The following is a 22971-nucleotide window of genomic DNA, read 5'->3' as shown; positions in this document are numbered from 1 at the left end:
ATATGGGAAACAGACAACAATTTGTGCAGATTGGTGACAACAAATCAACATCCTTGGACATTACTTGTGGAGTCCCACAGGGGTCAGTATTAGGCCCTAAATCGTTTGTTCTGTATATTACTAACACATATACAGTGCTGCTTGAAAGTTTGTGAACCCTTTAGAATTTGCTCTATTTCTGCATTAATATGATCTAACGTGATCATATTTCCATGTAAGTCCTAAAACTAGATAAAGAGACATCAATTAAACAAATGAGACAAAAATCTTACACTCCAATGTTACATATGTGTGTATGGCAAAAGTATGTGAACCTCTAGGATTATCAGTTCATTTGAAGGGATAGAGTCAGGTTTTTCAATCAATGGGATGACAATCAAGTGTGAGTCTGAGAGTCCCTAACTTTTTTAAAGAAGAGAAATCTGGGTCTTCACTATCAAAGTCTGAGCTTCACAACACAGGTTTGTGGAAGTGTGTCATGGCTCTAACAAAGGAGATTTCTGAGGACCTTAGAAGAAGAGTTACTGATGCTCACTAGGCTGGAAAGGGTTACAACACCATTTCCTTATACCATCTGTGAAACATGTTGGTGGCATTATCACGGTTTGGGCCTGCTTTGCTGCCTGTGGACTAGGACGGCTTGCAATCATTGATGGAGCTATGAGTTCCAAGTTGTACCAGTATCAGAACTGAAGCTCAACAGAGTGTGGGTCATGCAGTAGTACAATGACCCTAAACAAACAGGTTGCTCTACCAAAGAATGGTTAGAGAAAAAGAAAGTTAATGTTTTGGGATGGCCGAGTCAAAGTCCTGACCTTAATACTATTGAAATGCTGTGGAACGACCTGAAGCGGGTAGTTCATACAAAGAAGTCAACCAAAATCCTGGAGTTGAGACTGTTCTGTAAGGAGGAATGGGGCTAAAATTCCTCCAAGCCGATGTGCAGGGCTGATAAACAGTTACTAGAATTATTTGGTTGAAGTTATTGCTGCAAATGTTAGTAACACCAGTTACTGAAAGCAAGGGTTCACATACTTTTGCCTCACACAAAATGTAAGATTGGATAAGTTTAATGTTTTTTTTCTCATTTGTTTAATTGGATTCCCTATCATCTGGTTTTAGGTCATATTTATGCAGAAATAGAGGAAATTCTAAAGGCTTCACAAACTTTCAAGCAGCCCTGTAAGTAGTGATATTCATTTTATTGGTGGATGACACAAATATTTTTTGTTCAAGGGAGAATTTACAGCAGCTTTTGGAGTTGATCACAGCAGAAATGAAAAAGCTAGAAATGTGGTTTGACAGATAGAAATTAACATTAAATCTGAACAAAACAAAACTTATGGTATCCAGAAATCGTAAAATAGACACACAACTACAAGTAATGATAAACAATATCAACATTGAAAGAGTATATGAAAATAGATTTCTGGGTATGATACTTGACCACAAAATCTGCTGGAAACCTCATATAAGATAAATGAGAACACAGTTGAAAAGAACTGTTGGAGTTCTGGGAAAGGCAAGACACATTCTGGATCATAAAGCATTGTACATTCTGTATTGCCATATTTAAATTACTGTGTGAAGATATGGGGAAACACCTACAAAAGTACCCTACATCCTACATTTTTCTCAAATTACAGCAGAGGCGAGAAATAGGCAATGCAGTAACAGAATCTTGATCCATATTTGATCAGTACCGCTTAGTTTGACAGTTTGATCCTCCCCCCCAACTTTATTGAGTAAACAACATACACATTTGTTTTGGTCTGAGATGATGTTGGTACTTTAGTGCGTCATCTAGTGGCTGAATGTCATGTATTGCAACTTTAAGGAAAGCAGAAGTATAAATCAATTAAAAAGGAGGTATACAAAATCATTTTTGAGAGGTACAGGGATGAGGAGGAGGCGTTGCTTCTCTCATGACTGTGACACTTGTGGTAGATGTTGTTATTGTTGTTGTTGATCACCAGATAAATGTATTCGGATGTGTGATAAACATCAAGTATATAATGTAGGTTTATGAATTGGGCGTTAGAGAGGGGGCAGGAAATTATACATATAACCTTCCTCCTGTTTGTTTACTGAGAGTTTGTTGCTTATGTTAAATTCCATTGGTTTTTATTGGGGTTTTTTTGTTTTTGGTTTACTTTGTGCCAACATTAACAAGTTATCTCCTGTGAGACGATTTTGATTTTGTATGCAAAGAAAATATTGAAACAGTTGTAGAAGAACATGAATGTAACATTCATGCTAGTTCCTCTGAATGCAGTAGGGAGGAGTAAAATTATAAGGAGGGTCAGCAGAGGACAGCCTTTCGTTTTTGTAGAGCCTTCAGTCTCCACAAGGAAACAACCAGAAGCAAAAGCTACTTCTGAACAAGTCTCAACTGAAAGGAAAAACAAAGGACTCAATCCAAAAGAGATGATTATTTTTCTGGACAAATTGGCCTCCACCCAAACACCAGAAGTGAACTTTACCTTTGGAGGTCCATCCACCCAGCAGAAGATAAAGAAACAAAAGGAGCCTTTTGTTTCAGTGAAGCGTTCAGCCTCCAAAAAAGAGGAAGCAAAGGCTGCACCTCCATCCACCCAGAAGAGGATAATGAAACAGAAGGCACCTTTTCTTTCAGTGGAGTGTTCAGCCTCCAAAAAAGAGGAAGCAAAGATTGCTTCTCCATCCACCCACAGGAGGATAACAAAACAGAAGGTGTCTGTTCTTTCAGTGGAGCGGTCAGCCTCCAAAAAGAGGAAGCAAAGGTTGCTTCTCCATCCACCCAGAGGAGGATAAAGAAACAAAAGGAACCTGTTCTTTCAGTGGAGCATTCAGCCTCCAAAAAAGAGGAAGCAAAGGTTGCTTCTCCATCCACCCAGAGGAGGATAACAAAACAGAAGTTGCCTGTTGTTCCAGGAGAGTGTTCAGCCTCCAAAGAACTAGAAGCAAAGGCTGCCTCTCAACAACCCACCAACCAGAGAGATGAGGAAAGGGCCCAAACAGAGGGAACATAAAGAGAAGCTCCTTCTGAAGAATCCCTGCCTTGTGGAGCGGAGAGGAACAAGCAGATTAAAACATCAAAAGTGATCAGCTGTGTGAAGACTGTCTTGGACAAATTGACTCCGAAAACTTTTCAAGACCTCATGAAACAGCTGCAAGATGTGACAGTAGACACAGATGAAAGGTTGAACTCATTTTTGAGAAAGGCATGTTGAGACCAGACTCACCTATGGCGTATGCCAACATGTGTCACTGTCACACAAAAGTAAGTCATGTGTCTGTTAGTGTACAATGATGTATACACACTGAAAATAGAAATGATATTTAACACCAGCTAACATAAAGGAAATAATGTTAGAGACAAACAATCAACTGTGCATTAAGACAAAAAGACAAAAAAGGAGAAAAACATAAAACTCAGTCTGAGTTGATGTAGATGATACTTGTCAAACAATGTGTGCTCTGAGCACTGAAAAAAAAAAAAAATAAGACCACATTTTTGCACTTTCTGGCCTTTATTTGCAGCAATTATGATTTCATTTAGTGTCAAAGGATTTCCTTCACAGCAGTGACGACATGAGAAAATTTAAGGCCGACTGGAAGGTGGAGTACGCTAAAGGAGAGGAGGCTGACTCTAACAGTCTGTAAAGTTAAACTCCATCCGTCCACCAACAAAAACACCATCCCCCAACTCCCAAATTCCCCCTGCCTCAACCCCAACCCTATTTTTTGTCTATATTTGTCAACTCTGTGATAGATTGGTGTCCTGTCCAGGTTACCTGTATAGATAGACCTGTATAAATACTGTCTTTTATCTTACATATCCCTATTTTAGCACTGCTAAATGAGCCGCATACTGATGTTAAACTACAAATACCTTCAGAGCAACTATTTTCACAAATATACAGTAAATGTAAGTAAGTGATGTTGTTGCAAAGACATTTTATTTATTCTGATTTAATTTCCTTCTAGGTGTACAATATGTTCAGTAGTTAGTTGTTATCCAGATAGGTTTGTGCCACTGTGAGTAACATTGCTGCAAAGCTTAACAGACATTGACAGATAAACACACATATCCAGGCTGCTGTTATATGTGATATGACATTAACCTCATTGATATGACAATCATGACCAAGTTATTTTGTAGGTTGTTTCAATCCTCTTCATGACAGCTGGTTTCTCCACCTGCTTCCAAGTTTGGCTGTTCTGAACAGCTATAAAGACTTTTCCCTGCTGAGTTAGATGCTAAACTAATTATTTTCAAGCATAAACCCGGCCCTTACTGTAGTTTATCCACTTCGCTTCTTAAATACATGTAAAGGGCCGCTCTGTAGTCGCAATTGTGTAAGTTTACTGAGAAACAATGAGAGCTTGAGGTGTGAATTTTACTCTTGATACACAAAAGTTTTTAAAATATAAAGTAAGGTTTTAAAAGGGATCCAACTGAAAAAATACACATCTGATCATATTATATCGAGGAGGAAGAGCGCTCTAAACAAAATGATATAGGCCTATTTGATAAAACCAACCAAAATATGAAAAATAAGCATTCAAACTGGATACTTGGACAGATTAAAGTGATGTTTGGGTGTTTTTTCAAAAGAGTCAGTGAAACAGCTTCAGGAGTCACCTTTTCAAAGTGAAAGTGGAAGTGATTTGGTGTGAAACTGTGTCATGTATAAATGGGGAATGAGGAACAGAATGAGGATGTAAGTTTGAGGTGCCGGTGACAATCTCTATGCAGTAATACAACAGGAGCTCCAGCACAAGCTGGAAGTAATGTTGGTTATTAGGTGTTACAATTTTAAATAGTTGAACATCGTTTATATACCAATTTGTAACATATTGTATTACAAGTAATTAACTTGTACAGAGTTGCACAAAACCTTTCATTATAAGGTTATTATCTGAGGAAAGATGGGAAACTGCAGCTTCATGGACCAACAGCTAGTTTAAAGCCACTGGAAACCCAAATCCACAACAACCTTCTAACAATGTCTTATGTACATGGTAGTAAGCACGTACATAAGACATAGGGTCTTATGTACATGCTTACACATGCACGTAAACTTTCCTGATATTGGGTTTGAATTGGGCGTGGTTATGCTTGGACATTTATTACAAGAATTACGCAAATAATTCCACGAACCAATCATAAATGATGTGACATGCTGCAGTAAGCATATTATCTCATTTACTGAGTTTCTGTGTTATTGGCAGCGTTTCTGCTATATTCTTTTAATATTACGGCAAATTACCCACTGCACATTTAAACGTACACTAGTTCTGCTCACTCTTAGCTCTCCTTCTAATGACTTTCTTGCTAATCACACAGCTGTTTACACGCTTTTCAGATCTGCTAGTTACTTTAGCTTAGCAGCTAGCATTGACTTCCCTCTCTTCCTCTTGCTCTCTCTTGCTCAGTGTGTCTTATGTTTAGCTATTCCCCTGCCTCCTGTAGTGATAATGGGACATGTAATAAATGTTGTTTATTTACCATGTTGGAGGCAAGGCTCAGTGGGTTAGAAGCGTTGCTCTGCACCATGGAAACCCAGTTGTTAGCTAGTAGTTAGCCAACCCCCAGTAGGTGGTGCGGGGGTCAATCAAAACCTGTTCTGCCACACCTACACAGTCTTGAGAAACAGCAAAATGAACTGTTTTTTTAAACTAGGTTTTCTATTAGTTATGGACGTTTATTTTAACTCAGATTTCTGTGGATGCTTAATAAGACATCCATAGATGCATTTTTACTATTACTACTCAAGCCAAATTTCCAGAAGCTTGAATGTTAGCCCCAGTGACTGTCCAAACGAGGTGATTCACAAATTTTGCCTTGGTCAATGAGTAACATTAGCCAACTAAGAAGACACAACATGCAAATAAAACAACTTTGGAGTCACCTGCAGTCGCATTTCTCCTCTTTTGGTGGCAGCCAACTGTGTCGCCACACCTCCAGCCCACGAAACAAGCTAGCATATACCAGATATTAAACTACTGGTAAGACGGCAAACATGTCCACCTCCAAACTTGAAGTAACCAAGCACTAGATTAGTTACTGTAATGTACGTACTGAATTTCAAAATGTAATCCCTTAAATTACACTACTTAAGATGGAAAAATTGATTACATTACTGTAACGCTTTAGTGATGCCTTACTTCCAAATACTGATCAACATATACACAAAAAGTTCAATAATTAGTCCAGAGTTCCAACAAAAATCACCTTATTTCAAAATCATCTTACCCAATAATCATAATTGAAGTATAAGTACTTCAAGTACTCTTTAAATTCAAAATTTTACTCTCCCGCTCCAACTTCTTGTGTGATGCAGCTCACATACACACTTATGTTACTCTATTGCAGTAGTTTCCAGTGTTTCCTCTAGTTTTTCTTCAATGGCCAGCTGGAATTGAACAAAAACAATAGTTGGGAAATTAACACCAAAAAAAAAAAAAAAAACAAAAAAACTGACAATAGAAATTCAAAGAATCGTTGCTTTCAGAATTGCTGTTGTGTCTGTCTGGCAGTGTGTCAAACGCAACCTCCCCCCGCCCCTGCCCTGACATTGTGGTTTTGCTGCAGCTCATACAACCTGAATAACCTGACATGAAACTTCTCTGACATTTCTGAGAAAGACAACTGAGTTACATGAAGGCAGATTGAATACATGGACTCTCACACACTCTGAGACATGATGTTCTATCTAGACTTTCCACTATACCTCATGGAAAGTTTGAAGCGCTGGAGTTCAATATATGGATACGTTGCTGTGTTTATGTTCCTCACGACGGTCAGCAAAGGTAAATAAATATGGAAACCCTTAAAAATCTTTGTTATCCAGCCTTTATCTACCTGTCGGTTTACTTTCAATTTCTATCTGATCATATCACAATACAGTACCGGATACTAATCAGACATATGAAAATAACAAAGTTTCTGCTGTAAAAGTGCAACATCAGCCACAAAATGTTGGTTAGCTTATCAGCATCATGTGGTTTCCACTAAGGGTTGGCATCCGCTCTGCATTGCTCTGTGCAGCCTTATTGAAATGCCAGCCTTTATAGTTTTGTTTAGTTTTAAACCAATATTTTACACATTATCAGGTCAGTTTTTTACAAATAGGATGTCTGTTTTCTCATGTTGGAGCTTGAGTTTTCTCAGGACGATGGGACAGAGGGATTCAGTACTTAGACTGACGGACCAAGCCCCAAACCTCTAACCTTGTCAGAGTACATGTTTGAGACAGTGTAGAGTGCATTATTAAGTGCTTCACAATATAAAATACGACATTTAAAACCGTATTGACAATATAAAAGGTTAAATAAAATAAGAAAACTGAGGTGGCACAGCTTTGTAGGTTTTTCTATTCGTCCCTTTTTTTGCTGAAGCTGTTTTCTCTGAAGAAGAGGTCTTTGTTTATTTTTGGAGCAACCCGGTAAAATAAATGTTAGAACAGGTTAATAAATGAAATTATTTTGAAATGTGTTCCTCCAAAGGGTCAACATGTGAGGCTCCTTCACGTCCTCAGTGCTTCAGAAGAAACGCTGATGAGTCAGTTTACATGTGTGAATGGAGCATGAACATGACTGAGAGCGATGTGACATTTGATCTTTACTTTAAGTGAGTATCGTTCGGGATGTGTGTAACTGTTGGAATTAGCTTTTCATCTAAAATCAAAGTACTGGTTAAATACTTGAGGTTATCTCCAAAATGAATACACACCTTCAATCTACTAGTCTTAGGATTGTGAGATGCTTTCTGTTTGTTGTTTTCACTGCAATCATAGCTCTACATATTCATCCATAGTGAAACAAAATTTAACATTAAGAAGACCTGGCATGAGATCCCTGAGGAACAGCTGATTAAACATCGGCTTGTTCATATTCGGGTGGAAGCTCACGTAGGAAACTCCAGCTGCAGGTCACTTAAGACGTCTGTTAAACTTGTGGACACAGGTACTAGATGCTCCTCTGATTTTACACAACAACATAGGAGATTAAACACATTAACACAAACGTATATTTAGCATATAAAATCATAATAAAACATTACACACAAAATGTTCTGCTTTTCTTCAACAGTTAAGTATGAAGCACCAGGAAATATTTCAGTTTCCTGGTTAAAAAACAACCTCAGCTTGGTATGGAGAGCTGCAGAGAAGTATCCAGCTTTAGCCGAGGTGTGGTTTCGACGAGATAAACACCCCATAGAATCATGGGAAAAAGTGAGGCATAATTGTGATTTGCTATCAAATCTATCTAAAAGTCTATTGTGTCTGAAGAAAATGTTTGTTATCTTATATAATCATTTTAACCCTTTATCCACATTGCTGTTACAGAGAAAAATGACAACCACTATCAGTCAGACCTCTATGTGTGAGTACTTTCATGTCTTGTATGATGAAATGTTCATTTAGCATTATTTCATATTGTTGTGGGTGATCGGTTTGTTCTCTGCTTCTTGTGGAATTATTTCTGAGACACAGTGAATGATTACATCAGCGGTTTTGTATGTTTTTACAAAGGAAATACTGGTTAGTAGAATCAATTCATTGTTGGCTTTGGTCTTTTCTTGTGATTTGATGAAAGGGGACGTATTATGCTTTTCCTTAATTTCAGACATACATATAATGTCACAATGTCGGATGTTCATGTTAAAAGTGGCCGATGTGTCAAATAACAAGGTAAACATATGTAGTAGTAATCCCTGTGAGCAAAAAGCAGCAGCTTCAGACTACTCTGAACGCTTGGTTTCCAACAGTTTTTTCTACTTTCGGCCCGAGCTGATGTCAGTTTGTGACGGATATCTTTAGTACAGTGACGTGCACAGCGCGCGAGGTCGCTGCTCCGCTCTAGGAGTAGTTATGCCAAGCCACAATGTCATTACACAGCACAGCAAAGTAAAATAAGTAGTTTACCTGTTGAAGGTGTGCTGGTTGTCTGCAGCTCTTCATAAAACATCTCACTGTGGCTGTTTCTGCTTGTAATATTCCTCCCTGCATTATTTCTCACTGATCTGCTGAACAAATAGCTCCAAATAGGCCCATATGTTGTTGTTCAATGCTCACTAAGTCAGTGAGGAACACGTTTTTACTTCCTGTAGATTCTTCACAATAAAAGTCTCCCATTAGTTAGTCATTGATAAGCTTTTAATTTGAAGCAGTAAAGCAGGAAATGTTTGGTTTGCATTGACGGTAAAGTTACCCATGGGGAGGGGGGCCTTAAAGAGACAGGAGCTAAAACGGAGTGTAAGAGAAACTGTTTATATTAAAGGGCTGCATAAAGAGCCAGTATAAGATAAATAAGTTTTTCTGTTTTTTTGAACTGTGAATCATGCAGAGCTACTCTAATGGAGTCCAAAAATAAAAATTTAGAGCTAAGATGAGCACAATAGGTCCTCTTTAACAGCTGAAAAGTATGTTTTTGCTGTTGTCCATTGGTTTAAAGGACCAGTGTGTAGGATTTAGTGGCATCTAACTGTGAGGTTACAGATTGCAACCAACTGAACACACCTCCCCTTCCCCTTCCAAGTGTATAGGAGAACCCACAGTGGCCACGAAACTTGCAAAAAACACGCAAGGCTCTCTCTAGAGCCAGTGTCAGTACATCACTGTTGGGCGTTGTTACAACTGAGTTGAAACATTCAACCCAGGAGGGCAGTGAAACATGGCTTTTCAGTCTGACATTAAGCTACTATTAAAAGAGGAAAAATAACACAAATCTAAAATGTCTAATTTATGAAATGTCTTACTCTCTCTTTTTAAACAGGCCAGGTCATTGTTGCAAATCTCTTGAACTATAAGGCTTACCAGGTTCAGATCAGACATCAGCCCACACTGGCCCGGGCCCTTAATCCACTGTGGAGTGACTGGTCTCAAGTTGTGATTGTTCCTGGAGGTGAAGTCATCATCATGTTGTCTGTATAAATGAATGACTGGATTATAACGTTCATGTTTTTGTGGGTGGCACTTTAGACGTTATTATCCATCATTAAATAATTTTTTTTGGATCATTTACATCGTTAGACAAAAAAAGTGAGCGTTAAATCATCTTATAGCTGCACTAGACGTAATGTAAACATCCAATTGGTTCACAAACCTGAATCACAAAATGACACAACAAAAGAGAAGAGCATCAAAATCCCCAATGACTGATCCAATATGTAACTGTAGATTCTCTCTTCTCTGAACTGTGGTGTCAGGTATGATTACTGCCCTGAAATGATCTGTGTACACTGGAAGTCATGAATCTGAACTCAAAATGTAATATATATCTTGTTTTGAACGGTAGCAATATGTGTCCTCACCTTTCCCACCACATTGCCTTGCACTGTATTACATTTCTGAGGTTTTGATTCCTTGATATTTATACAGTTGCCTCTTTCCTGCCTTTGCCGATGACAAGCTGTAAAATGTGTAAGATTAGTTCCACTCTAAAAAACACTTTTGTATAATGGAGATTTAAAAGTTCAAACTAGATGCAAAATCCCTTTTTGCAATAGAAACTATTTTCCCCAAATGAAAACAGAAATAGCCTTGTCACTAATATTTGTGTTTTTACTGCAGAGCTTGAACATAAACCCGAAGTCACCATGACCAAGACGCTTGTAAATAACGGCCGAAGAGTGACACTAACTTGGAAGGTAAACCAGTAAAGGGAAAACTACACCAAAACATACAAACCTGTGGATCTAGATTAGAGTGACACACATTTAAAACTGTTTCTTTCCACCAGCATATATTGACATTGTCCCACAATGTGCAACAAGTACTCCAAATGAAACAAGAAAATACATAATTGGCCCATGCCCTCCAGACCAACAAATATAAGCGTTTTTTGATCCAAACCGATTTATGATCTTGACAATGCTATAGTTAAGGTTTGGTTAGTTTTAGGCACTAAAATAATTTGGTTAGGTTTAAGAAATTAGGGAACTTTTGTTGTCATAATCACTATAATAATAATTGGTTTATGGCTAGGGTACGACCAAAATCATGATTAAAATATACCATTTAAGAAACCAACCAAAAGCTACCTGAGGAGTGTTAAGAAATGATACATTCACATTTGTCCAGTTGCACAATCAGTATGTCAATTTGATACTTTAATTCAGACAATTCATGGGAAATGTTGAATTGCATTGGAAGCAGCATGTGCCCATTTTAGCAGTATTCAACTTTCAGCATTATCAAAAAGTCACGAGAGTCAAAAGGAAGTTTAATTCTAACCTTCAGCATCACTCGTCCAAGTGATCAAGTAATCTGGGACATGTACATTACTCTTCTTACTCTAAAGTTTTAGCCATGCAAACAGTGTGGCTCTAAGGTCGGCAATGTTGGTCTGTTGGTCCACCACTTTTTGAATTCTTTTATTTTTAAAGCAGCTATAATCAATATTTTTACGACAGAAACAAATGAGTTAAGTGTAATATGAGAGGAGTCGCTCATAGCATGAACCTACAGAGAATTTACCCCTGACTCTGCAGCTCCCCTCGGCTTTGTAAGAGCTTCACATCAAGTTTCACCTCATTGTTTAGCAGTCTGGCCTGCAGCTTTATTGTTTTGGTTCACCCTCACCTCTCTCAATTTTGGCCACAGTAGTCAGCTGTTTTCAGCAAAGAAGCTCTTAACTCCTATTGTACACTACCTGCTGACCACCAAACCAGACATAGTTAGCGACTAGCTGGTGAACATAGTAGAGCATTTAGCAGCTAAAGAGCAAGATATTTCCCTCAGGAGTTTTTGGAGACCAAAAACGACTAAAAATGAGTGAATACTAGACTTACATTTGCCAGATAGCCACTTGTAGTAGTGCAGCCAAAAATCCCCTGCAGATGTAAAAACATTTTCCCAATAGACCGCCATTATAAAAGGGACATCTGTAAAACTGTTGAAAAGACACCTCAAACTGCAAACAAGGTCAATTGGTACTTTTTATTATGAATCTTTAATCCATGAAGGTTTGATGTTTATAAAAGTTTCTCCGAGCCTAGAAAAGTGCTTTTAGAGTTTGTGACGTCATTCCAATGTAAAGTCTATGGGCTGAGTGGGAACCATCTTTATATACAGTCTATGGTGGGAATGCATGGGCGGGGCTAGAAAACAGAAGTTAGCCGGAAGCTAGAAAACTTTTCTGGCTTATGCACCAGGCGAGAAAATTTCATTCAAGTGATTGGGCGCCATCTTTGAGTCCGGTACATTGTTTTCATTTTCAAGTCTTCAGTCTCAACCGATGTTTATCAGATTTCACACAGCTCTCTCTGGAGTCAGAAATGACTTCATAAAACATTTTCTTACATATGCTTACCAAGACCTGAAACCGACTTTGAGCACACAAACAAAAACAATCAGACCTTTAACTTTCTTTCATACACCTTCATCTGGCAGAAATTTCAATTTGTCTTTTGGCGTATGTATTTTGTCTTTAGTGTTACTTAGCAAATATTAGCATCCTAAAATGCTAAACTAGCGTGGCACACACAGTAAATGTTACAGCATGATTGTGGGCATGTTATCCTGATGACATTAGCTTTTAGCTTCAAGCACTGCTGTGGCCAAGTAACGCCTCACAGACTTGCTAGCATAGCTGTAGACTCTGTAGTCTTGTTCAGGGCAATCAGTGTCTCTCATACTGAAGTTTCTACCACTTTATGCTTTTCATTTTCATTGTTTTATTGTTCGCCCCAGTGCAGGCCTGATCCAATTGTGGTTGATTATATGTATATTTCTTTGTTCACTTACTTGAGTTTGCTGTGTTTGTCTGAATTGTTATCCATTCTGCTCCTCAGCCAGTGCAACATGCAGCAGCAGTCAGAGGAGTGACTTACAGCCTAAACGACACTCAGTCTTCTCATGGATGTCCTTGTCCTCCTGTGAAGAACAGAGATCCCATCAGCACGACTAGTTACACTACTTATGTGTCATACTCAGCTGTCAACATCTCTGTTATTGCTAGAAATGCAGCAGGGTCTTCTCCTCCAGCAATCGTACAAGTGCCAGCTGAAAGTGCTGCGGATTTAAAAAGTAGGCTAAAGTGTGTTTGTGCTTGAGTGTGTCACATATGCAAATTTATCCTTAAGTAGACCTTAAATACTGTTAATTCTTTTTCCCTTGCAGCTTGTGATGAAACATTACTGAATGTAAAAATAAATAAGACAACTTGCCTTGAGTGGTACGAGTTTCAAGATGGTGATCCAAGACCAGAAAATATTCTAACTTTGTCGGGAAGGAAGAAAAAAAAAGAAAAGATGCAAATAAGAAAAAGTAAGGTCACACAACTTTATCACCTTTGTTCTACAGAGAACAAAAACAAAGGAGAAGATAAAAACAAAAACAAGACAGGGTTGTTTATATGTCAAATCTTATCCTTGGTCTAACTTTACACCAAATTTCATTGATGGTTTTGAGACAAATGGGTACAAAAAACATTGTTCTTACAATTATTTCATTTTTATTACCACCATGGTGAAAATAATAAAATAGGTCACACTGCAAACCAAAACCAAATGCAGGGAAAATACCAAACACGTGGTGGAAACACATCTGTTGTTCAGCCTTTTCTGTTGTTCATCACTTGTTTGTATCGTTACATCTTACATTGTTCATTTAATGTTATAAAACCTTGTAAAAGAAATATTTTCTCTATAAGGTAAACTGTATATCAGTTTGACTTTCTTTCTGTTTCTGTTACAGACATAAAAGACTATGTGCGCTACCTTTACTTCGAACACAGATGTATCAGAGGGAAACCACGGACAGTTAAAATGTGCCTTTTTTATCAAAAAGAGGGTGGTAAGTGTCTTTTTAATTAGGTGGCTCTACAAAATGACTGATTCTGTTGTTTTTCTTTGAAGGACATTCACGTAAATGCAATTGTGCAGGGGATATTGCTTAACGGAGTAGAATGTCATTTGGTAGAAAAATTCTGTCTTTATCTTTCTTGTTTCTGCATTTTTCTTTTTGTTGCTCAGCTGGTGTCAAGTAAAACAAAAATGGAATACAGTACATCTCAACAGCATAGGAGTATAGACAAATACACATAAGTTAGGAGGTGCAATTTTCTTCTGCTTTCTCTGTCCCAGTACCAATTCCAAAAACTTAAATTTGGCAAATAATTAGCTCCTCTTTTAGGCCACGGAAGCAGATGCAGCTCTGTCAGTCTGTCAGTCCACCATTGTGGTCCAGACTGAAATATCTTAACAACTGAATGGACAGCCATGAAGTTTTGTGCAGACATTCGTCCTCAGAGGATGAAACCTACTCACTTTGGTGATCTCACGACTCTTCCTCTAGCGCCACCATGAGGTTGTGGGTTGAGTGAAATGTCTCAAAAACTGTTGGATGGATTGCCAGGAAATTTGGTACAGATTATTATGGCCTTTAAGGACAAATTGTCATTGTCATCATTAGGTCAAAATTAATTTCAATTTGATCAATACTTTTGTTTATGGCAAAAATACCTCCAAAGCTAATGACATTCCCATCAGCCTGAGCTGTACTGTGTTTAGTGCATATTAGCAAATGTTAGCAGGCTAATACAATAAACTAAGATGGTAAACAAGATAAACATTATACCTGATAAATATGAGCATGTTATCATTGTATCACTGTGAGCGTGTTAGTATGCTGGCTAGTTCTGTGAGACACATTTTTCAGTACCCAGTGTTTTCAATAAGATGGGTTACTGTATGGTGCTTACACTGATCCAGTGCAGATTGGTGCATCAAGGTGATAAATCTAAGCCAAGTTTGTCTCCACATACTGTAAAAGAACCCTAAATTTGTATTTTCCTCTTCAGTTCCACGCAGAGAACCCCAGGACTTCACTGCGTTTAGCGAAACACACAGTTCTGCTAACCTGTTGTGGAAAGCAATTCCCTTTGTGGACCAGCAAGGTTTCCTCACACACTACAGGCTTTGCAGTGTGAAAATCAGCTCACAGGACAAGCAGAAAGGTGTGAACATCACTTTTTTTTTTTTGACTCATCTGTAGCCTTTTGTTTATTTCACAAAGCTTTGTAGACCTGAAGGGAAGAGTGCATATTTTCTCATGTATAGCTTCATGTATTATTTCAAATGTACAATATCCCAACTTTTGACTTTTGATACTCAATTTATAAATGACAGTAACTTTCAATATACATTAGATTTTTTTTTCCATATTCCATTTAATTTCAGAGTGCCATAACATATCAGCCTCACTGACAAAATACTATCTAGAAAACTTGACACCAGGAACGAGATACGATGTCACCCTTGCCGGTGTGACACGAGCGGGAGAAGGGCTTCAAGCCAATGTAACTATCAAAACGCTGCCAGAGAAGCCTGTGAATGGTACTGTATCAGACTTACAAAATGGACTCTTGTGTTGAAGCATCTTTGTGGTTTGTCATGAAGTTATAGTATATGCAAATCAATGGAGCAGTTTTTCCACACGTTGCTGCTAACTAATTTTTTCCTATCTTCCTTTTTTCCCCAAATTAGTGTGGTTAAGTCTCGGATTGCTGTTTGTGTTCTTTTTAATGTCAATAATGTTCACCTTCATCTTGAAGAGGTGAGTGAGCCCGACTTTAAGCATTCTATAATTTTGGATAAAAGTAATAATAAGCCTACAAACTACAGTATGTACCCTCTTTGTAGAGAGATGTGGAGATTTTAACAATTGATGTTCTTTAAAGCAAGACTATGTAACTTTTGCTGAACATTGGTAACTGTGGCAAATAAAGCTTAAAGGGGAGGTATACTGCAAATTTTCAGGTGTATATTTTTGTTCTGGGGCTCTACTGGAATATCTTGCATTATTTACAGTTCAAAAAACTCCTTGTTTATCTTATACTGGCCTTTTATGCAGCCCCTTAGATCAGCCTCTGTCAGAAACAGGCCGTTTTTGCTCCTGTCTCTTTAACACCCCCCTCCTGATGAGCCCACTCTGTTCTGATTAGTTAGTTTCAGGAAGCTTCATCTCTGCAGACTATCCTCGATTCAGGAGGCTACATGAACAAACTACAGTATGATTTTGCTGCTTTTTCTTAATCTTTACTTGAAATGGAAACGTCTCAAATACATCTGTAGCAAAAAGTTTGATGTTTATGACTTGAAATCCTGTAGTGTAAAAGGAACAGCGATAGAATATTGAGCAGAAACCCACAATAGCCAATGAGAGCGAGCTGGTCAGGAAGTGTCACCAACCGGATGTTGCGTACTTGTGTAGAACAGAAACATGGCTGCCAACAGCACAAATAGGACTTTTGTCTCCCAAGCCAGAGAATGTATAAAAATGACTACATTTCAAATGATCACAAATTTCACTCTCCACTCCACCTGTGTACAAATTACAATAACATTAGCATGTAGCAGTAGCTTGCACTAGCCCCGTTTGAGTCTAACACTAAAACAATGTATTTCCAACTCACCTCCAGCTTAGGCTTTTGCTGATTCCGTCTTTTCAGCCATAAGTACATCCACAGTTTTCTTCTCTTTTTTTTGCTTTTCGGTTCAAAACATAGCACACACAATTGCAACCAGCTGACGACAATAGTTCGCCTCCATGTTTATTTTTTTTCTAAAGTCATGTATGATCATGCAAGTTTCTGTGAGATCCTAAGTCCCTGGAATCGTGTGTGTGTGGTCTTATGTCTTGAATGAATCATCTGGTGTATGCATTCTTATGATTAAAATATTAAAAATAGGTTAAATCTGTTGTTATGTCTGTGGTCTCCCACATTTTTAAAACCTGTTAAGATTTGAAAATCCTCTAGTGTGTACCAAGCATAAGGCTACCAACGGACGGCCGTTTATGGGCATGTTGTAACAATCTGATGTCATCACGAGGAGGAAGTAGAGGTGACTCTGAGCAGGTTAAAGTCCTGGTTTTTGACTTTCAGAGAGCATTTTACATTACATTATTTACGTTCACCTGAAGTTTTGGAACTCTGACCATGTTTAACATAGACATCTGACATTATAACAATATAAGAATAACCAGAAGTAACAAAAAGCATGACATGTCCCCTTTAATGACACACCAAATTTCCCTTTATTTTCCAAGATTCTCTGGAGTCAGCTGCTCGTTTTACTTTTGCGATAAACCATTGAAATGTTTGTCTGTCACATGTTGAAATGTAATAGCACAAGAGATGAGTCATGAAGTCAGCAGACTAACTTAGTAACGTCAGTTAGACAACAATATCTGAAGTTAGCGAACATTAACCACCATAGTGGTCATACCAGAATAAGTAAGGCTGTAGCAGCAAAACCCCTGAGTGTATTTAATTTGAGTAAGGGTGCAATTTGTGTCATTTCTTTCTTCAAAAGTTACACAGTCTCAGTTCAAAGCCACTACAATGAGTAGGGGATTTTATTTACAGTCATATCAGCTTTAAAATTATTCTGATGGCATTAGATTTTTGTTGGTAGAAAAATGAAACACCCTTGATGAAAATGTGTGTAGTCCATTCGCTGCTTTTACTCTCTATCCACTCAGTTTCACAGAATAAATGGCCACATATACTGAAGAGGCTTTAAAGTATGTGGATTTTCTGAACAACTGTTCATTTGCAATCTTTAAAGCATCTATTTGTTCCTCCTGGCTGGCACGTTTTAACAGTTTCTGTTCTTTTCTAATACTTAGAATCAAAAACTTGATGTTCCCTCCTGTGCCGACACCTGTCATTTTAGATTTCACCAATCATCAGCCACAGAATCAGGTAAATCTCATTAAGGATTGCACTTTACCTGGGTTTGAAACTGTGTCACATGTGGGTAGTTTTTGTGCTTTCTGAGTAGTTTTTGGGCTTTTAGTCATTTATGTACTATAGAAGTTTGCTATCGAGTCACAAATGCCTTGGGACACGTTTGGGGTTTTAACCTTTTTGACAATGACGTGCACTCTTTTCACACTTCTGTACAATGTAACGGTACAACATTTTTGAAGACAGTGGAATTTTTCAATTGACTCCCACCAGAGCTTGTCAGTTCAAAAAAGTTCAAGCATAAAACATTGCAAACAACATAAAACATCAAAGCAGGCTTAATATTCCAGTTGCGTTAATAACATTTTGTCAAACATATTTTATATGAAAATGCACCATTTCATTGTCAGAATATCAACGAACAAATCGTAGTATGTGTGCATGATTATAGTATGTATAGAGACTGTGTGAGTGTTCCACAATCTCATCAGAAACACTGTTTGCTCGGGAAGATTTGCATTTTCTCACTATTTTGTATCATGAAGCATTCAGCAGATTTATCTCCAATAAAAGTCTAGGGCCCACAGCTGACAGTATTTTTTCTTCTGGCATTGTTAATTTGAGGTAATTGTGCTAATATCTTGCTGTTATTATGGCAATGATTTATTTATGTTGAAATAACTCATACTGCATCTTTAACACCCGAAAAATGATAGAAGTGGAACACAACAAGAGGCAGAGCAAAACAACAATCAACAATCAACAACGTCATCCTGAGTTTGCACATGTTGTGAATGAGTGGTAGCAAATGAGTTGTGTATGTACTCTATGTATATGTGTTAATAAGGTTGTGTTGAGTGTGTGGAGGCTGAAGTACAGTAATTAGAAAAGTAAGACAAAGACAAATGGAGGCAGTTGATGTGAGTGGATGTATTACATATTACTTTTTCCAGGGAAGTAAATGAAATGAAGGAAAGTCCCTAATGAAGTTGCTGAAATATGATGTGAGATAGCCACAAACCGTTGATTTGACCAGAAAGAAGAACTCTCAGACTTGGTAAACAGGGTGTACAGTAAATCAGTACAGTCAGTTCATGTCTATTCTAAGGAAGTGTCAACCGTCTTTGTGATTTAAAAAAAGAGCTCACCTCTGTTCTCCTGTGAAAAAACATGCAACTCAAACTTTTTGTGGTTGTATTTCTAATAAAACCATACCTCTATATCATAGGGTAAATGTAAAAAAAACATGGTTGACAAGACAAAACATGTTTTTTAGTTCTTGAAATGTTTACATCTAAGCAATCTAGTTCATCTAAGCCAAGTCAATTACAACTTATGTGTTTCAACTTACATAAAGTTACAATTGTATTTTAATTGTGATTCTTTGGTTCCTTCTAAGCTATTATAAAGAGAAATGATAATGGATTTTAGCCTCAAATTTACATACATTTAATACTTAGATGCATAGCAACAACAGACTCTTACAGTATTTGTACAGCAGATTTTTCATTTTTATACTATTTCTTTTTATATTTAACAAAACCATTTTCCTTTCCCTCATTCTGTTTTTGCACTTCTCAAACTAATTAACAAGTTATATCTTGTTTGTTTAATCCATACAAATTGTTAAAACATGCACACAGTTTTTGGCCATGTGCAGTAAATGTCATAAGTCTCAGCTGGTTGCCTAGCAACCTCAGGGTGATTATGAGACTAGCTTCATACTAACCTTACAGATATAAGAGTAAGCATATTTCTCAAAGTTTCAAACTATTCCTTCAATTATTTTTATTATATATGTATATGGCAGTCAGAGAGGACAGCAAGCTAAGAGTTTCATTGTTTGCTCTCTGTGCATATGTTAATAAAACATGAATCTTGAATGTCACTGTTCTCTGCTAATGCGACCTACTGTACAACAGGAGACAATGGAGAAGGAAGAGAAGGTGCATGAGCTGACGTTGCACCAGCTGCCTCCAGAGCACAAGACTCTCCTCGAGGACCTCGAGGAGAGCGCTGTCCAGGAGCGGGATGACAGTACTGACGAGGACCCGGAGAATGAGAAGGGAGATTCACAGATGTCAGAGGGGACCAGTGATGAGTGTTTGAGTCCTGGCTCTACAGAACAGGTGCTGAGGTGCTCTAAAGAAGACATCGAACAGATGGATGAGCTCACCATGCTGATATACAGGAAAGGACTGGTGTTCGATGTGAAGACAGACTCCCCTGAAAATGGACTTAACTGAAGGTTTTTCCACTGCATAAATGTAACAGGGTTGATATGTTTGTTGACTAATACTAAAGACTGGATGACTCAATGTAGTCTTTTTATATAGATGTCTAAAGAGCATCTTGTAATAAGGAAAATATGTAATTCTTGTTTGACGTTCATGTCTGTATGACTAAACACAGTGACATTACATCACATTACATAGGGAGGCCAGTTTATGAAAGCAAGCACTCACAGGCTTTGTCAGTGCACATTGTCAATAAACCTAAGTAGATAGTAAATTTTGGTTCAGACTTTTATGATTCTTACAATCTTTAGGTTTGTCCAGACAAAAAAGATTCTTACATATTGACAAATTTTGTTGCACAGACCTGCTTTTTAGCCATGTCAGCGTCATGACGGCCCACCACTTTGGTCCAGACTGAAATATCTCAACAACATCTGATGGACTGACATGAGCTTGATTTTGTACAGACATTCATGGTCCTCAGAGGATGAAGCCTACTGTCTTTGGTGCTCCCCGGACTTTTCCTCTAGTGTCACCATAAGGCTGACATTTGTGGCTTGTATGTCCCAATAACTGTGTGATGGATTAATTAATGAATTTGGTGCCATTCTTTTTCTTTGTGAACTTTGGTGATCCCATAACTTTTCATCAATAGTTTTGCTTTGTGATCAAGCACCTTCAAAACTAATAACATTTCCATCAACCACAGCTGTACTTTGTGTAAGGTGCTACTTTGCATGTTAGCAAGTGCTAACACACTAAACTGAAAAACCAATTAAAGGATAAATAATACTTGAACAATAAACCTATTGATTTCTCATGTAAAAATAATACTAAAATATATTAAAAGGACAAGGACTGCATTTTAAGTTTTAAAAAGGTATATCAATTATTCAGATGCAGGAGCATATGACCTAAATAATTTATATTGGCAGAAAAAACCTTTTGACTTTTTCAACACAACTCTCTGAACAGTTATTACATCCACTTCACTGCAACTACAAAAGATCAAAAAACAAATTTAAGACCTCAAGGTTCTACAATAACCATTACAGCCTCATCAGAGCTGCTAGCAATGGCTCCTATTATGTGTTATTTTTCTGCAATATGCAACTAAAAAAATACATTGAAAGAGTCTTGACCAAGTGTTGTTAAAACAAAACCTGTAGGAAACTACAAAGAAAAGAAGCGGTGGATGTGACGGCTGAGTAGCGCAAATGTGAACATGTCAAAAGGTGAGCATGTGACAGGAAGTGGTCACAAAAACAATGACCTTAAAAAAGGTTCACATGCAAGTGAAATGCTAGATTACTCATAACCAAAAACACTCCTGTGGCGTTTCGAGCTCCCCTGTTCAAACAAAAACGTGTCATGCTGATTTGTTAGAAATGATGACAGACATATATTATTTTCCACAACACTGCACTTTTATTTCTCAGCAGAAAAAAAAGTATTTTTCTTGGTTCCTGCACTGTTTGGTTGTAGCTTGGTTGAGAAGACTGAAATCAGCAAGAATATCACTCACATCACTATCACTTTGTGCTACATGTTTTATCTCTCACCACATCGAGATTAAGATCACGTGTTCTGGCCACAGACGGCAGGCGGACACCTAACAAATGTGATGTGTGGTGAAGTAAATACTATCAACAGACACCACAGTGCTATGATCTGTGTGTATATTAAAATCCAGCTGAACTTGAACTTTTTTTGTCTACTACAGCAGTGGTTCTCATCACATCAAGGATCCCTAAACTGACACAAATTAGACCACAGACCCCCATCTGATAAAATTTTTGCTTTTAGATGTTTTATTTCAGAAAGTGTATGAAACCCATGACCAAAATACATCCATACATTCATAGATTGAGTTATTATGAAAATACTTGATTCCCCTTCTTGCTGGGGACCCCCTGGAATCCCCTCAAACATTATTCATTCTCTGCTTATGAGTCTCATAGTTTGCTATTATGTATCAGGCTTTAACAAAACTAGTGTTGGTCATCAAATATCAGCAGGAGTATTTATACTTATACTTACCCATAACAGAAACTAATGCACAAATATCAGCTTGTATCAGTCTTATCTCGCACTTGGTCAATCTAGGTTTTTAGTAGGACAACAGAGGAAGTTACAAAGGGCTTCAATGTCCTCATTTAGGTGATGACTAATAAAAGTTATCACAATAACAACCAAGTGTTTGGATGCATCAAAACGTTTTATGTTGTTAAGAGGAGCTTTGTAATTATCAGATATTGCATCAATGGCTGGGCCTGCAGGCATCAGCAGCTAATATTAATCACAGACCTATATAAATAAAAACTATTAGTGCATTCTAATATTCTCCAACTGCATTGAGTAAAATAAAGCACATTATGTACTACAAATCAATCAATCAATCAATCAATCAATCTTTATTTATATAGCGCCATATCACAACAGAAGTCATTTCAAGGCACTTTTCACATAGAGCAGGTCAAGACCGTACTCTTTAATTTACAGAGACCCAACAATTCCCCCATGAGCAAGCACTTGGCGACAGCGGTAAGGAAAAACTCCCCTTTAACGGGTAGAAACCTCAAGCAGACCCCGGCTTGAGGTTTACAAATGTAAACCAAGGTTTAATCCCACCACCAAATTTCAAAACACTAACTTGGAAAATACTCACAAAGATAGACAATCATTAGACAGTTTTTTTTATATAATAATCATGAGTTAATAGTGAAAATATTCAAATGTGCCCCATCACTCAATCATTCATGATCTAAATTTTTCCCCAAATTTCATATACAGTTCTGCCTGAAAGTTTGTGAACCCTTTAGAATTTTCTCTATTTCTGCATTAATATTACCTAAAAGGTCATCAGATATTTACACAAGTCCTAAAACTAGATAAAGGGAACCCAATTAAACAAATGAGACAAAAACATTAAAGTTATTCATTTATTTATTGAGGAAAATTATGCAATCTTACATATTTGTTTGAAGCAAAAGTATGTGAACCCCTGCTTTCAGTAACTGGTGTGACCCTCTTTTGCAGAAAATGTTTT

The 22971-nt window shown here is 37.6% G+C and overlaps 1 protein-coding gene across 3 annotated transcripts; it reads left to right on the top strand.

The window, feature by feature from the left end:
* The first annotated feature begins 6430 nt into the window (after positions 1-6430).
* Positions 6431-21711, top strand: il12rb1 (interleukin 12 receptor subunit beta 1). 3 transcript variants are annotated; one of them, XR_006405121.1, is made up of 16 exons: positions 6431-6798; positions 7495-7618; positions 7805-7953; positions 8080-8222; positions 8337-8373; positions 9766-9894; positions 10563-10639; positions 12785-13019; positions 13113-13259; positions 13689-13787; positions 14794-14949; positions 15173-15328; positions 15479-15548; positions 17478-17519; positions 17625-17700; positions 19608-19622. XR_006405121.1 is itself a non-coding variant. In XM_044362630.1 (15 exons), exons 1-15 carry the CDS (start codon positions 6690-6692, stop codon positions 19929-19931), a joined length of 2031 nt encoding a protein of 676 aa, XP_044218565.1. In that variant the 5' UTR covers positions 6436-6689; the 3' UTR covers positions 19932-21711. The 3 variants fall into 3 exon arrangements, 1 of the variants encoding a protein (XP_044218565.1); XR_006405120.1 differs by having other exon boundaries at positions 17478-17700; positions 19608-19631; XM_044362630.1 differs by lacking the exon at positions 17478-17519 and having other exon boundaries at positions 6436-6798; positions 19608-21711.
* Positions 21712-22971: the final 1260 nt, after the last annotated feature.

Source organism: Thunnus albacares, chromosome 9, assembly GCF_914725855.1.
Source record: "Thunnus albacares chromosome 9, fThuAlb1.1, whole genome shotgun sequence".
In the NCBI taxonomy this organism is placed as follows: domain Eukaryota; kingdom Metazoa; phylum Chordata; class Actinopteri; order Scombriformes; family Scombridae; genus Thunnus; species Thunnus albacares.
The sequence above is the reverse complement of the archived record's forward strand: the minus strand, read 5'-3'. Positions and strand labels throughout refer to the sequence as shown.